Here is a 17,411-nt window from a genome sequence, read left to right on the forward strand (position 1 = left end):
AAAATTAAAATCAATAGACAAAAATCCTATTTAAATTGGTCTTTGAGTCACCTCATAAGATTAATTAAGCAAACAACCCTTAAGGTTAATTAAGCAAACAACCCTTATTATTTTTAATAAAGAAATTTGATAAAAAAAAAATTGTATTATTTGGATTTTCGGCTTGAATTAAATTCTGAAATAATAACGGGCACAACCGCACAACTGCAAAAGGGGTCCCACAACTTGAAATTCCCGGGTGAGAGTCCGCTCAAAATCACAAATCTTGATTCTTCGGAATAGTTCCACCCTCTTCTCCGGGTGCCTTCTCCGTCGTCAACCTCAGAGGACCAACCGAGCTCGACGCCAGAGACTTGTAGCTTTCTTCGATCGCAGTGGCACTCCGCCCTTCCCACCATGGCGTCTGGTTCGCCTCCTCCGTCGCGCATCAATCAGGTTTGGGCTCCCTATCCAATTCGCATCATTAAACCCTAGATACTCACACACTCACATCACGTTCAAAAAATTCGATTATGTCTCTCTTTCGTCTTCCAATTATTTGAAGAATTCCAGATTAGTTCTGTTCGAATTGAGAACACACTCGGTTCTTCAACACGAATAGCCCTAAAGATCAATTCTGTAGTTGTTTAAACGCACCGGTTTGTATTTATTAGGCTTTCTTTCACTTTGTGTGCAATTACAGTTTTTTGCTTCGAAGAAACGGAAGCCTGTATCACCTGCTTTGAAGTCGGGGAGAAATGAAAAGGATGTAAAAACTGTAGAAGGTTCACCTAGTGCTAAGGCCACATTGGACAGTTATTTGCGGACATCGCCGGAGAGTTATAATGTGGCGAAACCTTTGTGCAAATTTGGTGATTCAGCGGCTCGGCAAGATCAAGTTAGAAGGAATCTGGCATCTGAGATGGATAATTCTTCAAAAAATGAATGTATGCAGCACCGTTTCTCTTCTCAACTGCACACTCATGCAAGTGAGGCTTCTGGAGCAAATCAGAAGGAAATAGCTAAGGGATTAACTGAAGCTGGTGATGTTGTAGCTGGAGGTTCTTCCACGGATTACTCAGATTTTGCAGGAGGTGTGGAGAATGTAGAGCTGAAGAAGTTTGCAGCCAACTTTTTGTCTTTGTATTGCAGGTATTTTAATGTAGTATAAAAAGTTGGGCACTTTTCTACATCTTTATTCTGTTATGTAAATGTTTTTTTCTTCTTCTTCTGGTGGTTTATCTGGTCATGAATTTTTGGTTGGTATCCCCCCCCTAACCTCTTCTACAAGATTATTTCTGCACTCTGTCTCTAATTTATTTTTTTATTTTATTTTTTATTTTTTTATTTCTGTTGTTTTTTACTTTTTTATGCAGTGATGTTCAATCAAACAAAAGTTCTGTGTCAGAGCTGAAAGTGAATGGTCATAAGAGAGACCCTAGCCCATCTTTGCTTGATGGGGAGAGTAAGACATTTAAAAAGAGGCATTGCGGTAGTGATAAATCCTATGAAGAGCGTGAAACAATTCGTTCTACTGAGAAGAGCTATGAAGCAATGCAATCTGCTTGTGTTGATAAAAATAGGGTATATGCTAAAGGCTCTTCTGAAAATTTGGCACTTATGATTAAACTTAATGAGACACTTCCTTATATCTTATACTTAATTTTGAACTATTGTTTTCTTAATGTGATGGCCAGGTTACCATTCCTAATGAATTGCTCGAGCTTCAACAAACCTTGAAAACATGCAGTAATACACCCAAACTGTCTCTAGACGTAGTTGATTGTTATACACCAGGCTCATTGATTAAATCATGTGTTCGTCAGACCCCCAATTCGATACGTGGTAGCTCATTTTCTTCACCTGGTGAAGCTTTTTGGAATGATGCAATTCAACTTGCTGATGGTCTATGTGCCCAGGCAGCAGAAGCAACTACAGCTTCAGATAGCCAATATCATGGTATAAACTCTTGCAATTTGAGAAATGCACACTGTGATGAAAAGTCAAAGGAAATGATGGATGAAGGTGAGCGTATGGGTAATGATGCTGTATCAGAGCCAATGGTAAAGCATAGGAAGGACTTGCATAAAGAAGTATCCCCACTGCCTGTTAAGCATTTTGATTTCTCTCTTGAGGACAAGATTTCGAATGAAAGTATGCCACATCATATAGATGCTTACAATTTGAAAAGCACGGCTCATGGAGGTGGCAAGCAATCTGAATCCAGTCTTATAGATCCTAGAGGTCTAAGACATGGTATTACTATGGTCCGTTGCAGCAAATCTCAGGCAAATCAAGGGCAAGATGTTGATTCTGTTACTGCAGTGACCAAAATGAAAGTGGATTTGTCTAGCAAGGATAATGGTGGCCCGACATTTTCTTCACCAGGTGATGATGTCGTTAAGTTGAATGGTAAAGGTGAATCTAGCGAAGAAAGTACTCCTTCAAGCTTTCTGCCACTGAAAGATTGTCTGGATCTAGATGGTTGGCTTGCACCAGAAATATGCAGCATATATAGAAAGAAAGGAATTTCCAAGCTTTATCCTTGGCAGGTATCTTTCAAACTTTGTGGACTGGTGCCCATGCTGACTATTATTTATCTATTCGCACTTAAATGTATTCCATTTAGCTAAAATGTTCTGTCTTGTGGTTTGGCCTTAAGCCAACAAATGCTTTTCTTGCTGTTTGACTAAGGTTCCATTGATTCCCGGGCATAGGTATACCGTATGCGCATCTCTTTCCTATAGCTATGTTTGCCTTGTTGTGTTTGAGTAAAAGTACCAATTAGTTTGAACTCACTTTGAAGTATAATGTATATCAATTCTCCATTTTTCAGGTTGAATGCCTTCAGGTTGATGGTGTATTGCAGAGAAGGAATCTTGTGTATTGTGCATCAACGAGGTAGTTATGCAATTGATATTTACCTTAGCTTTTTTATCATGTGAGTGCTTTCGAATGTTCCTCTGTGATATGATCAGTTTCTTTTAGCATCATGTTGTATATGTTATGATTCATACGTTCCTTTGTACAACGAGGCTCATGTAATGTCAATATCTGAGCAAGTGGCACTTGCAGTGTTTTTACTTATTATTTTTTTATTTTGATGAGTTAGTATAATCTTTTACAACATAGTTGTTCACTTGTTCTTGTCTAATTCAAAAATTGCGAGTTATTCTGTAAAAAATGGTATATATGTTGAGAATATATATATCCCACATGGGAAAAATGGGACCTTGCCTATGGGTTTATAAGAGTTTTGGGCCACTCCATCCATTGCCAATTGGTTTTGGATGTGAACCCCAGATTACTTTATCATGGTATCAGAGCGGGTAACCCACGTGTGCATGCCTAACGGCCACACGGGCTCCACGTCACCCAAAAATTGTCCACGTGTATGGCTTGAAAATTTGCCACACGTGTGGGGGCGTGTTGAGAATATATATATCCCACATGGGAAAAATGGGACCTTGCCTATGGGTTTATAAGGGTTTTGGGCCACTCCATCCATTGCCAATTGGTTTTGGATGTGAACCCCAGATTACTTTATCAATATAATTTCCTTTTGTTGGTATGGCATCTTAATGTTTCATAATCTTGCTCCCTCTGCACATCCACAGTGCAGGTAAAAGTTTCGTTGCAGAAATTCTGATGCTGCGGCAGGTCTTGTCATCTGGAAAAATAGCTTTACTTGTACTTCCTTATGTATCACTTTGTGCAGAAAAGGTAATATTTGTTGTTTCCCCCGAAATTTGCAAGGTTAGATCATTCTTTCTTCTATAGGTAGTTTAATGATTTCAATTTTCTTTCTCAATTGGTGCAGGCAGAACATCTGGAGCTACTTCTTGAACCACTTGGTAAGCATGTTCGTAGTTATTATGGGAACCAAGGTGGTGGTACACTTCCTAAAGACACTACTGTAGCTGTCTGCACAATAGAAAAGGCAAACTTTTTAGTAAACAAGCTGCTGGAAGAGGGCCGTCTTTCAGAAATTGGAATTGTTGTGATAGATGAACTGCACATGGTACTTAAGTCATATCTTTTTGGGTTATATATTCACAGCCTGTTATAGCTTTAAATTTTCCCTTCAAGATGCCTTTTGCTGTTTGATAATATTCTTTGGGTCTATTATTGTGGGGTGGATTTTATTAATGCTTTTCATGCTTAAAATTATTAACAGGTTGGCGATCCAAGTAGGGGTTATCTTCTGGAACTTCTGTTGACAAAACTTCGTTATGCAGCTGGTCAAGGCATTTCTGAATCAAGTAGTGGAGAAAGTTCAGGCATGAGCAGCGGTAAGGCTGACCCTGCTCATGGTTTGCAAATTGTTGGTATGAGTGCCACTATGCCAAATGTGGCAGCAGTTGCTGATTGGCTTCAAGTAAGTGGAACAAGACCTATTATCCTCCCTTATATCTTTGTTGGGCAAATATTTCATTGTAGGCCGTTGTCATTATCACGCGCAGGAGCTCTTTACTCCAACTTCACTGCAAAGTATGTGAAATGAGAGTGGCTGGGTTGGAAGTGGGGTTTAAATATAATTGACAGTTTTCTAATGTCAAGTGCAAAAATGTGTTATCTTAATGGTGTTATAGATTACATTTTCCCATCTTTGGGGGTTGAGGATGGAGAACACACATCTTTGTATATTTCCATAATTACTTTTCACATGTATGCATGCAGGCTGCCCTTTACCAGACAGAATTTCGACCGGTACCACTAGAAGAATACATTAAAGTGGGGAACACCATTTATAACAAGAAAATGGAGATTATTAGAACAATCCCAAAAGCAGTTGACCTTGGTGGTAAAGATCCAGATCATGTTGTGGAACTGTGCAATGAGGTGGGGACTATATATATTCTCTTTTATATATACATATATAAATATAAATTTTTATCGAAGCTGCTCTCTGGCACTATATTCAAGTTGAGTTTGATCAATTATGAACTGAGGGAATGCATCTCAGGTTGTACAAGAAGGTCTTTCCGTGTTAATATTTTGCTCTAGTCGAAAAGGATGTGAATCAACAGCTAGGCATGTTTCAAGATTCCTTAAGAAATTTGCAGTCAACATTCGCACTGATGACAGTGAATTTAATGATATGACATTGGCTATTGATTCCTTACGAAGGTGTCCTGCTGGTTTGGATCCAGTATTAGAAGAAACCCTACCTTCTGGAGTTGCCTACCACCATGCTGGGCTCACGGTATTTTTGTAGTATTCTCCCATGTGCTTGACTATCTAATTTTTGTCTCCATCACCCTATAATTTTTTTTTCCATTTTGTATATAGCTTTGTTACTGAGGGGTCTGTCTGTTTTGATCTTTTCTTAGGTTGAGGAAAGAGAGATTGTTGAAACCTGCTACCGTAAAGGCCATGTACGCGTCTTAACTGCAACATCTACCTTAGCAGCTGGTGTTAATCTGCCAGCTAGGAGAGTCATTTTTCGTCAGCCCCGGATTGGTCGCGATTTTATCGATGGGACAAGGTACAGGCAAATGGCTGGTCGGGCTGGTCGTACTGGCATAGATACAAAAGGAGAAAGTGTATGTCTTTGAATTTTTTTAACCTGGTACTCCTTGTGTGATTATAAGCTTTACTCCTGTTTGCCTTTGTTCTTTTTTATTTTTATTATGTTATTTTTATTTTTTTTGATATCATCTTCATCAATAGGTTTGTCCATTTCAAGTCTGTTTTATTCCTTTTTCTCATTTGACTTTACCAGGTACTAATTTGCAAGCCAGAAGAGATCAAAAGGATTATGGGAGTTCTTAATGAAAGCTGTCTGCCATTGCGCTCTTGTTTATCTGAAGATATGAATGGAATGACTCATGCAATCTTAGAAGTTGTAGCAGGGGGAATTGTTCAAACTGCTAATGACATTCATCACTATGTTAGGTGCACACTTTTAAACTCCACTAAACCTTTTCAGGATGTAGTGAAATCAGCACAGGAATCTCTCCGTTGGTTGTGCCACAAGAAATTTCTAGAATGGAATGACGACACTAAGTTATACAATACCACACCCCTTGGACGTGCAGCTTTTGGCAGTTCTCTATGTCCTGAAGAATCACTTGTATGGATTCTTTATCTTCTTGTTGTTTAATTAATTCCAAATAGCTTTTGCAATCAGTATGGTATTAAGAAAAAAGTAATCATTGCACACAATTATTGTGTGTCTGATTATATTTTGTTTAGTTTTAGCTTAGCCGTAGTTATTGGACAAGAGGTTTTTAGTCTGACGTTGATCATACTTTTTCTATTGGTGCTTTAGATTGTGCTGGATGATCTTTCAAGAGCAAGAGAAGGCTTTGTGCTTGCTTCTGATTTGCATCTGGTTTACCTAGTAACACCAATAAATGTTGATGTTGAGCCTGATTGGGAACTGTATTATGAACAGTTCATGGAATTGTCTGCTCTTGACCAGGTAAACCTCTTACCATATGACTGATTCTCTCTCTCTCTCTCTCTCTCTCTATTTTCAAACTTAGATGGAGCCTATATAGAGGTTAATTGGAGGTTTGGCGGAAAGCCTCATCTTTTAAGTGCGAGCTTGTTCTATGCTAAGACCTTATGACATTATCTATAACTGACCACTTGAGCTGAGGGGACAACACCTGATCAGAGTTATTAACACCTTGAGGTGCTTTGAACTTTTGCTGCGTTTTAGCACACTAACACTCTCAGTATCCTAGAAAATAATGAGAGTTTTTCTTTTCTTTTATATAATTTTATAGTAAAGTGATTTAGTTTGTATGGATACATGTTCTAGGAAATATAACACCAACAAATTTAACTGCTCATGTTCTTTAGTTCACCGTATTCAATAATAGAAATCCTTTTACGATTATTTTATGCATTTCACAATTGTGGCTGTCTTAATTCATTTCATGATTATTCAGTCCGTAGGCAATCGCGTTGGAGTGACAGAACCATTTTTGATGCGAATGGCACATGGTGCACCTATGCGGTCATCAAACAGGATGAGAGAAAATACGAAAGCGTTGCATGGCAATTATGAAAGCCAACTTGGGACTACAAAGAGTACTGTGCTTCCAGATGATCAAACAGTTCGAGTTTGTAAACGGTTCTATGTTGCTCTGATCTTGTCAAGACTAGTTCAGGTACCACTCTTGTCTTCCTGAGTCTGATCTATGTGGGCAACCTCATTTTACTTGGCCTGCTAGACACACAGACAGGCTGTGTAACATGCATTCACATTTATTCGCATGTGTTTTCTTTTTTCTCTGGTTCCCAATGCAGGGAGGGTGACGCACAAACTTTTGTGGTTTTTTTCCCCTTGTTCTGAGTGTCTCATTTCAGTCACCTGTATGAGATTCTAAATTCGTTTTCCTTTTCAAATATGAAGTGGCTTTTCTTCTGCATAAGTTGTAAGATTTGTCCGTTTTTTGGATTTGTTTGGTTATGCGTTTTGCTAAATATATACTCTTTAAATGTGGGGTGAAGGAAGTTGCTATCAATGAGGTCTGTGAAGCTTTTAAAGTGGCTAGAGGTATGGTCCAGGCCTTACAAGAGAATGCTGGAAGGTTTGCATCTATGGTATCTATGTTTTGTGAAAGGCTCGGATGGCATGATCTGGAAGGCTTGGTTGGAAAATTTCAAAACCGTGTTTCATTTGGAGTGAGAGCAGAGATTGTAGAGCTGACTACAATTCCATTTGTCAAGGTACAATTCCATTTGTAAAGGGTGATGAAAAGAGATGCTCATAGTCAAATGCCTTCAGTTGATCTCTGACAGAGATGCCCAACATGGGTTTATATATTGCAGTATGTTTTGACTTTTTCTAGTATTTGTAGGGTTCTCGAGCAAGGGCACTCTATAAAGCTGGCTTGCGTACGCCTTTAGCTATTGCTGAAGCATCCATCCCTGAAATTGTCAAAGCTCTTTTTGAATCTTCATCGTGGGCAGCACAAGGTAGTTTAATGGCCTGGTTATATGTGGTTGTTGGTTCATAATGATAATGGATGTAATAGTTCTCAGGATCATTTCACTTTCCTGATGGGGTTATGGTCTGCATTGTCAGCTAATGCTTAATTTGTGATTATTACAAGGAGCATACGCTATACAATAGTTTCATAGCTTGGGTCTTAGCATTTATTTATAATGAATGGCATTTATTGGACCATAGAAAAAGTTAAGATTGAGTGATATTGAATCATTGACTATTATAAAGCCGTATTCCAGAATGACTTCCTTTTTTTTCCTGTAATGTTGAAACTTGGAAACCTTTTTGTAATGATGCTCCTTTTGGTCTTGCAACTAACTTTCCCAATCAAATATTTAAAAGTAGTTTGCTACCTGCTTGTGTTTTCTCAGATGCCTAAATTTATACTGTATGTGTGGCAGCCTGGCAGGGGTCATGATTACTTTGCATAAAAAGTTGAAGAGTATTTTCTTAATAAAAAATAGTTCATGTAAATGACGTAATTTATCTGATACCCATCAGAATACTGTAATCTATTTCATTAGTTGTATATTTTTTAATAAGACTGGAAAGTGCCATGCTAGCACAAGTGTTTTTTGGTAGTTCTTTTCTTCCTGTACTTTTTTATTCTTTTGGTCAGATTGCTGTAATTCTGCCTCAAACTTCATAAGTTTTCTTTAAGTGCTCGTTTTCTCTGTTCGCCTACTTTATTTAACTATATTTTTGCAAGATTATTATTTCTTTAAAATGCAATTCTTCTGTGTTACTATTACTTGCATTCTCTCCTAATATTGGCAAGTTGATTGTAGAAGGTTCAGCTCAAAGACGCATCCAAGTAGGAGTAGCCAAGAAGATCAAGAAGGCCGCACACAAAATTGTTCTTGAAAAGGCGGAAGAGGCCAGAGTTGCTGCCTTCTCAGCTTTTAAATCACTTGGATTGGAGGTCCCACAGTTTTCTCGACCATTATTTCCAACTGCTGGTGGAAGTCCCACTATGCAAGGAACAACAAATTCCTCTGGTGATGAAAATACTACTAGCTTTGTTAATGCCCATGTGGAGGATGCTCTTAAGCCATCTTTGGAAGGAAGGGTTCCTTCTGATAAGGTTGTATCAGGTGCGAAGTTGACAAAAACATCAGATATTGGTACGTTGGTGGCTTCGGGAGAAGTAACTTCAAGTAGTGTCATGCAAATTAAGTTTGGGGCTGAAAATTCTGTAGTACCAATTGATGGGTCTGGTGCCCTTGCTGATGAGCTAAATGCTACTGTTCATCAAACTAAAATTGCTGACTTGACCAACTCGATTAAGGTAGACAGCTTAGGTGATAGAAATAGGATATCCAGCGAGTCTTTAGATCCTAAAAAGCAGGGAAGCTGTGAAGGGGAAAATTTGTCTGTTGGTGTTAAGGGCAATGCTTGTGAAAAAGGCCCTATTCATGCAATTTATACTCCTGGTGGTATCGATTCATTTTTGAATATTTGGGAAACCACCTCAGAGTTTCATTTTGATATCCACTACAACAAAAGATCAGAATTGAACTCTGTTGCCCCCTTTGAAATACATGGAATGGCCATCTGTTGGGAAGATTCTCCTGTGTACTATGTTAACATTCCTAAGGATCTGCTGTGGTCTGGCAGCAGCAGTAAAGACGAAGGGCTGCGTTTGACTGCATCAGGTGATAGAACTAATGTGTTACCTCTTGATGGTATGTTGGAGCTGGCTAAACGTAGATGGAGCAGGATTGGTGAAATCATGGGGAAAAGTGGTGTCAGGAAATTTACTTGGATGTTGAAAAGTCAGATTCAGGCACTGAAGTGCCCTGCAGTTCAAATACAGAGATTTGGTTCCCAGAGTCTTGCAGGAAAAAGTATTTTTTTTGAAATTATAGACACCTCGTTTTTATTGTTGCCACCAGTTCATATACAAGATGGCATTGACATGTGCATTGTGGCCTGGATTCTTTGGCCTGATGAGGAGAAAAATTCTAATCCAAACTTGGAAAAGGTAAAATAGGATTTGAGCATGTTCTTTTGACTTTTGGAAGAGATATATCCTTCTTTTCTTTTGTCCATCAAAGCATTTCTTTAGGCAAAAATTTTGTAACTGCATGATCTTTTTAATGTTTTTGTTTTGAATAATAATTAGATGTTCATTTTTTTCAATTTGCCTTATGAAGCTTCAAAAATTGATTGTAGGAAGTTAAGAAAAGGTTATCCAGTGACGCTGCAGCAGCTGCAAATCGAAACGGCAGGTGGAAAAATCAGATGCGAAGAGCTGCACACAATGGTTGCTGCCGTCGAGTTGCTCAAACACGGGCCTTATATTCTGTTCTGTGGAAGTTGCTTGTTTCTGAAAACCTTGCTGAGTCACTTATAAATATAGAAGTTCCATTGGTAAATTCTTTGATCTTATCTGATTTAATTTTCTAAATGGTGCTTTTGATGTGGTGATTCAAACTATCAAATAATTCTATGAATGTTGGAGTAAAAATCAATTGCTGATTCCAATTTGGTGATCTGCTTGGATAGTGATAAGATAGTACTTGTAATGCACCGCTGGATAAAGTTTTTTGACAGTTACTGCTTCCCCCCTTTACACCATTCTTTTACTCATGATTCTCTTTGACCATAAAGAAAAAACATGTATGAAAATAACTCAGAGAAGTTCCTTGAAAGAGGTGTACAATAATTCCAACAAGCCCGCCACACTTGTAGTGGCTTTTGCCTATATATTTGCATGCAGCAGTTTAGTTGGGTGCTTGGGAACCAGTGCCCAACCACTTATGTTGATTAATGTACTTTTCTCTTTTTGGAACCATTAAACCAGCAGCTATACTTCTTTGCTATTTGGAAGCTTTGACACTATCTTACTGCTTCTTTATACAAAAGGTTAATATTCTTGCTGACATGGAGCTTTGGGGAGTGGGTCTTGATATGGAGGGATGTCTGCAAGCACGTAATGTGCTGGGGAAAAAGCTAAGACATCTTGAGAAAGAAGCTTATAAACTGGCTGGCATGACATTTTCATTATATACAGCAGCAGATATTGCTAATGTGCTTTATGGACACTTAAAGCTGCCCATACCAGAGGTGCGCAACAAGGGAAAACAACATCCAAGTACTGACAAGCATTGCTTGGATTTACTAAGGTTAAGAGACACTTCTTTTCCTCTGTTCTGCTTCATAACATTACCTGTCCTAAGGTTAATCCACTTTATGATTATTATTCTATAAGTGCACTAACTAAGGTTTCTTGCTTGTTTGCATCGCTTGAATAGTGTGATTCAAATTCTTTTCCTATTCCTTTTTGAAATCTTGATTGGGTATGTAAATAGAGAATACCACGTGCCTAAACTTTCTTTTTTGGGTCATCTTTGGAAGCTTCTGGATACAGACAAATTTGATATGTTTTAAATTATTGGAACTGGGGCTCTTCCTGTCTGTCATATATCTATATAATGATAAATGTTAAATGTTCTTCTGTCATGGTTGTTGCATTTTGATATATGCCAAGCCATCTTGCATTTAAGCAGCTTTGATTTCATTTCAGGGACGAGCATCCTATTATTCCCATCATCAAAGAGCATCGTACATTGGCAAAACTCTTAAACTGTACGTTGGGATCAATTTGCTCACTTGCTAGGCTATCTGTGAAGACACAGAAGTACACATTACACGGTCATTGGCTCCAAACATCAACAGCTACTGGTCGGCTTTCAATGGAGGAACCTAATCTCCAGGTATGAGTTTTCAAAAAATCATTTTATCCTTTCCTCTGTTGCTTTAGAAACTTGAAATTAATGTTCTTAAGTGACTCATTTTTTTTCCTTATGGACTGCAGTGTGTGGAACATATGGTTGACTTCAAAATGAACAAGTATGAAAATGGAGGCAAAAGTGATGTTGATCATTACAAAATTAATGCTCGAGAATACTTTATACCCTCTCAGGTAATGATTTTTTTGCTGATGTCTTCGAAAGTTAGAAGGTGCTGTATGTGTGATTATTAGATTTCTAGCGAAAACATGAAGGAATCTTGAACAGAACCATCCCAAAGACATCCTTCTTTTTTTATTCCTTGGCTAACATCCCTTCTTTCCTTATGTCCAACTACTGAGCTTCTTTTTATAGAACCCTAGACACTTTCTTTGGAGAATATGAAGTGTTTAGTGGTGGTTCTCTCTGTTTTTTTCTTTTCTTGGTATACTCACTGTTCTAAACACCCTCACTGCCCAAAAAAAGAAAAACTACATGGGGCAAACAAAGCCTAGCTGACTTAATACAAAAAAAATAAAAAAAATAAAAAATTTAGAGTGTAGTAACTATTATATAGACTTATTTGTAAGTTAAATAAAGATTGCTGCTGACATTACAACAAACTTTGATGATGAGCTGAAAGCTAATATTCAAAGTTTTAGTTAATGAGGATGCAGGATTTTTTCGATGGAGTAGGACAGGGTCTGCTATTCATTTACATCAGTTGATTTTGTTTTTTCTAATTTTATGCAGGACAACTGGATACTGTTGACCGCAGATTATTCTCAGATAGAACTGCGGCTGATGGCCCATTTTTCTGAGGATTCCTCACTCATTGAACTCCTTAGTAAGCCCCATGGTGATGTCTTCACCATGATTGCAGCTAGATGGACTGGAATGTCAGAAGATTGTATTAGTTCTGATGTACGAGATCAGACCAAAAGGTTGGTGTATGGAATTCTGTACGGAATGGGTGCTAATAGCCTTGCAGAACAACTGGATTGCAGTCCCCAGGCAGCTTCTGAGAAAATACAAAACTTCAAAAGTTCTTTCCCCGGAGTTGCTTCTTGGCTCAATGAAGCAGTTGGATGTTGCCGCAAGAAAGGGTGGGGATTTCTTACTGCTTTCCTTGTTACTATTAATTAGTTCAACTTATTTAGAGAAAGGTAGCTACTACATATAAAACCATGTAGGATTTTGGTTTCTGTTTCTTACAAGTGAATATGCTTTTCTATTCTTCCTTTAAGTATTCAAGTTTTTTCTGTGTATTAATATTTTATTTCTGTTCTCTTGGCCTACTAGGAAAGTAGTTGCGTGATTATTTTATTGTATATTGTTTTGCTCTTGGAAAAAACGTAGGAAGAAGCCTCTCATCATAAAAAACAGGAGTTGTGTTGATATACCATTCTTTGTCTTGCTCTTTTCTTTCAGGGATGAAAATGTAATGCACTGTTGCAAACTCTTTACTTTTAAGCTATAAATCAACTGTTAAATTGTTAATTACCTACATATTTTTGTGTCCCAGATATGTGGAAACCCTTAAGGGAAGAAAACGATTTTTGTCAAAAATAAAATTTGGGAACAGCAAGGAAAAGTCAAAGGCGCAGAGACAGGCTGTAAATTCGATATGTCAGGTACAACTTTTTCCCTCCCAAAGGAGTGATAATTGTGTACTGTTCATGGACTAATGTCTTTCTTTTATAGGGATCAGCTGCTGACATAATCAAGATTGCAATGATAAATATTTACTCCGTAATAGTTGATGGAGCTGAAAAGCCTGATTCGACTTCTCCACTTGCAACAAAGTTTCACAAACTGAAGGGCCGCTGCCGAATTCTATTGCAGGTTGCTTTGGGAAATTTCTTGCTACTTGTGCTCTATTATTTTTCTTACTAAGAGTTCTTGATACTATTTGAAATTTTCCTATGAAAACATAGACACGTAGAAATGATATGGATAATATATATATATAAAAAAATTTCTGAGTGCAACTTATTATTTTTGTTAGTGCAACATGATTTCACTTTTCTTACAATATAACACATTGTTGAATGTTGAGAGGTACTCTTGCTGTTTTCTATGCAGGTACATGATGAATTGGTACTTGAAGTTGATCCTTCTGTGATAAAGGAAGCTGCTTTGCTGTTACAAACAAGCATGGAAAGTGCTGTTTCGCTTCTTGGTATACATTTTTAATGTTTCTGGATGTATTGCTGATAGTTTGAGACAGCTTTTAATTGTTTAATTATTTGTTTTCCAGTTCCTATGCATGTCAAATTGAAAGTTGGAAGAACTTGGGGTTCTTTGCAACCCTTTCAGGCTGACCAATATGAAGATCTGCCTGATCCATAAATTGACGAAGTTGTGCTCCTGTTCTTGATCTGAAAAATCAAAACTTTCATGACACTGGAAGGTGATTACAAACAATCTATGCATGTCTGGTTGTCAAATGAAATGTTTTACGTGTCTTCTAGTTATATTATTGTTATTTTTTTTTCCTAATCTTTGTAAATATTTCGATGATAAGTATATTTTTTACACACACGGAACTTCACTTTATATTCTGGTTGAGCAATGCATTCCTTGGAAAGAGGCTGGGTTATGACTTATGACTTATAAGGGTGTTTTGCATATATTTCTGCCTTCACATCATCTAGAAGTTCGTAATGAAAAATTATAGGGATTTCGCATATGCATAAGAACTGGCTTCTGAACTTGTGTCACCTCAGTATATTTCATTGATAGACAGCCAAAAGTGGTCTTATATAGCCATTCTTCACGTTTGCATATACATTCTGTGGTATACACACTGGATTTAATATCATAGTGATATAGTTGAAATTTTGGGTTTCAGTTCCACGAATGCCATGTAATGAGCTTTGCTGGATCTACAGAGCCTAGTGGGATGCCAAGTAAGTTTGTTTAAATTGTTTCAGTGGAAGTAAGTTTGGTGTGTTTCAATTTCTGTGATTACTTTGTAACAGGAATGCGGTAGTTAATAGATAAACACATGTAATGGAAGTTAATGGTGTAATGCTTATTTAAGTCTCTCTAGATTGACAGCCTAGTAATTATAATGAGGTTCTTATTATTGGAGCAGATACATCAGTTCACCACTGAACCATGGGAGAGAACAGAAGTAGCACCACAAAGCCAAAGCTTATTATGTATTACTGAATATATAACATGTCCACTATAGCATGCTTTATGAGTATAAGTTGAAGTACATAGTGACAAGAAGTGAGTAGGTTTTCAAACTATTGGCATTGAAACTATGCTGAACGCCCAGGTAGAACAACTAATGGATTCGGCTTACGTGGATTTCTGGTTTGGAACCCAGACAATATGATCACTGGGAAGAAAATGGCAGATGGGAATGGTTCCTGGCTTAACTTTGAGAACTTGGAAGGCCAAATGCTTTGGGTTCCATTCTGAGGTGTCTGTGTGGCAGACAGCTACTGCCTTAGCGTTCACTCCATCAGCACCTTCCAGCGGCACTATATAAGCTCTTGTGGTTGTTGTTGCATGGCAGTAGAAGACAGCATACGCATAGTTCTGCTTATGGCATGCAATGGATTTGTCGCCTGCCAGCTTCTTCACTCCAGGCAATATTGTGTACTTCTGCATGGTGGTTCCCTTTTCAACCTCTGTTGAGACTGCCTGAATGTTCCTTCCAAGCTTGGAAGTGCTGAAGTCAACCATTGACTCCAAAGAGGTTGCGCAATATTTTTCCTCTCCTCTAATACCTGGTTTCTCACACTCTTCAATGGTTTGCTTAATTGTGTCTGCTTCTGCAGATTCTGGTTTCACTGAAAACTGGTCCAAAATTTCGGGCAGTTTATTAGATGAGAAAGGGATCGACTCTGCAGTTTTTCGTGGAAGGAAAGTTGCTGTGTCTGAACTTGTAGTGAAGTGCAAGTTCATCTTTGTGCCAGGATGCATGTCCTTCTCCAAGAAGAAAAGTGCGACCTGTGGATCTTCATGAAGTTGAGTCTCAGTAGCAGCATACCGGTAATCGAATGGGCTTTTGCCTGGTTGTACTCCAACATATACAGGTTTTCCCTTGTGACCGGTGCTTACATGCACTCCTCCTTTGCCAACGCCCACGTTGGTTCCCTTGCCGGGCTTTCCAGTCTGCACTCCAACACCACCTTTTCCCCCTACGTTGACATTGGTACCACCCCCTGGCTTTCCTTTTGGAGTGTGCACATTCACACCACCCTTTCCGACATTCACATTGGTTCCTCCAGGCTTTCCTTTTCCAGTGCTAACATGAACACCACCCTTCCCAACATTGACGTTGGTGCCTGCGGGCTTTCCTTTACCTGCGTTAACGTTGACACCACCCTTCCCTACCCCAACTGAGGTGCTCTTTTCTTCGCTGAAGTCTGCAAATTTAGCAACATAATGGAGAACAGGTGAGCAGGTGAGTGATATTCACCTAAATTGAAACATGTCTGTTAAACTATCGAATCTTGAATGAAAACTATCCTGACTGTTCTTAAGTGACGTATGCAGGAAACTACATGTAATTCGGAATTATTGCTCTATGGAACTTATCAAGAGGTTAATAGAGCTGCTTAAAATGCTTGAATGAATTATTGCTCTATGTAATTCAGATTCTAGTCACAAACCAGATTGCAGAAGTTCACTGAGAGTTTTTGGCATCGGTGTGTTTGTCAAGACGGAATTCCAGTAAAGTTGAGGTGATAGAGCAGCATGGCTTACCACCAGTGTGAACTGCAACATTGGAACTCTCATCAGCATGGGATCAGAGTATCAAAAGTCAGTGGAAAATATTGAACTAAAATTATAGAAAGCAGGAACTAAATGTTTTCTTACAGTGAGAAAAGCAAAGATGTGTGGGAGACGGAACCCCATCGGAGGACTTGGATACTGCAACTTAAAGCTATTGGAAGAAGCAAAATAGAAACTCAGAGATGAGCTCAGAGATGAGCTTAGATTAGATGGTGAGCCAGAGCAAGTGCCCTACACATTTATAAGGGGAAATGTACTTATGAACTGAAAGTTGGTTTCAGTAGTAACAGTCTACCAGTATAGTCGACAAAATTTAATTACAACTGTTATAGGCTTACTCACCTTCATTTATGTCGATTAGGATAGGTGAGCATGGGAGGCACTGGACAAGTGTGTGCGGGTAAACAAAGAAGCAATTGGAGTTTGGTTTTGAATTGGATTTGTTAGTTAGTGAGTGAGTGAAAGACTAGAAACAAAGGAAGGCACCTTTACTCTATTGCTTGGACTGGTGTGGGTTTAGGCCCGGCCATTGAATTGTATGAAGAAAATACATCGTTTATTTATTACAAGCGACAATTTTGTCAATGGAACTAAACCCTAACAACTACCTGCTCCATTTATTAGGGTTTAATGGGCGTTGTAGGTCTCAGTCTCCCCTAATATCGTGGCCATAATCAGTCACTAACCAAGTCCCTATTTTCGATTGTTTCCATGTCCCCATTCATATTCAGAAAAGTAATGGGATTGTAATGTCCCTATTTTCGATTGTTTCCATGTCCCCATTCATATTCAGAAAAGTAATGGGATTGTAATGTTATCCAATTGCCTTAAATCCTTTGGGTGAAGCAGGACATACATGAAAATGTTCATCATATTATGGAATGAGTACTGGTTACATTTGTTAAAAACATTATCAAGCAGTAGAGTAGAGATGCTAGATGATGGGGTTCTGAGATTTATAAAATATAAATGCT

General features: G+C 38.3%; 2 protein-coding genes across 7 annotated transcripts; one reads left to right on the top strand and one right to left on the bottom strand.

The window, feature by feature from the left end:
* Positions 1 to 94: 94 nt before the first annotated feature.
* LOC112169409 (helicase and polymerase-containing protein TEBICHI) lies at positions 95 to 17,022 on the top strand. Of its 5 annotated transcripts, none has more exons than XM_040507711.1 (28): positions 95 to 435; positions 683 to 1,131; positions 1,356 to 1,563; positions 1,677 to 2,531; positions 2,816 to 2,880; positions 3,597 to 3,702; positions 3,800 to 4,000; positions 4,157 to 4,357; positions 4,660 to 4,821; positions 4,946 to 5,185; positions 5,313 to 5,525; positions 5,705 to 6,055; positions 6,254 to 6,406; positions 6,882 to 7,103; positions 7,447 to 7,665; positions 7,797 to 7,914; positions 8,734 to 9,929; positions 10,121 to 10,318; positions 10,814 to 11,073; positions 11,475 to 11,664; positions 11,766 to 11,873; positions 12,433 to 12,785; positions 13,205 to 13,313; positions 13,384 to 13,524; positions 13,765 to 13,861; positions 13,940 to 14,092; positions 14,534 to 16,105; positions 16,198 to 17,022. In XM_040507711.1, the coding sequence occupies exons 1-26, from the start codon at positions 397 to 399 to the stop codon at positions 14,029 to 14,031; spliced, it is 6,546 nt and encodes a 2,181-aa protein (XP_040363645.1). In that variant the 5' UTR covers positions 95 to 396; the 3' UTR covers positions 14,032 to 14,092; positions 14,534 to 16,105; positions 16,198 to 17,022. The 5 variants fall into 5 exon arrangements, with proteins under 5 accessions (XP_040363645.1, XP_024162199.1, XP_024162200.1 ...); XM_024306431.2 differs by having other exon boundaries at positions 14,534 to 16,097; XM_024306432.2 differs by having other exon boundaries at positions 8,737 to 9,929.
* Positions 14,820 to 16,800, bottom strand: LOC112169410 (BURP domain protein RD22). Of its 2 annotated transcripts, XM_024306434.2 has the most exons (4): positions 16,780 to 16,800; positions 16,522 to 16,668; positions 16,314 to 16,419; positions 14,820 to 16,067 (listed from the first exon to the last, which is right to left on the bottom strand). In XM_024306434.2, the coding sequence occupies exons 1-4, from the start codon at positions 16,783 to 16,785 to the stop codon at positions 14,992 to 14,994; spliced, it is 1,335 nt and encodes a 444-aa protein (XP_024162202.2). In that variant the 5' UTR covers positions 16,786 to 16,800; the 3' UTR covers positions 14,820 to 14,991. The 2 variants fall into 2 exon arrangements, with proteins under 2 accessions (XP_024162202.2, XP_024162203.1); XM_024306435.1 differs by lacking the exons at positions 16,522 to 16,668; positions 16,780 to 16,800 and having other exon boundaries at positions 16,314 to 16,446.
* Positions 17,023 to 17,411: the final 389 nt, after the last annotated feature.

Source organism: Rosa chinensis, chromosome 6 (genome assembly GCF_002994745.2).
Source record: "Rosa chinensis cultivar Old Blush chromosome 6, RchiOBHm-V2, whole genome shotgun sequence".
NCBI classification, from domain to species: domain Eukaryota; kingdom Viridiplantae; phylum Streptophyta; class Magnoliopsida; order Rosales; family Rosaceae; genus Rosa; species Rosa chinensis.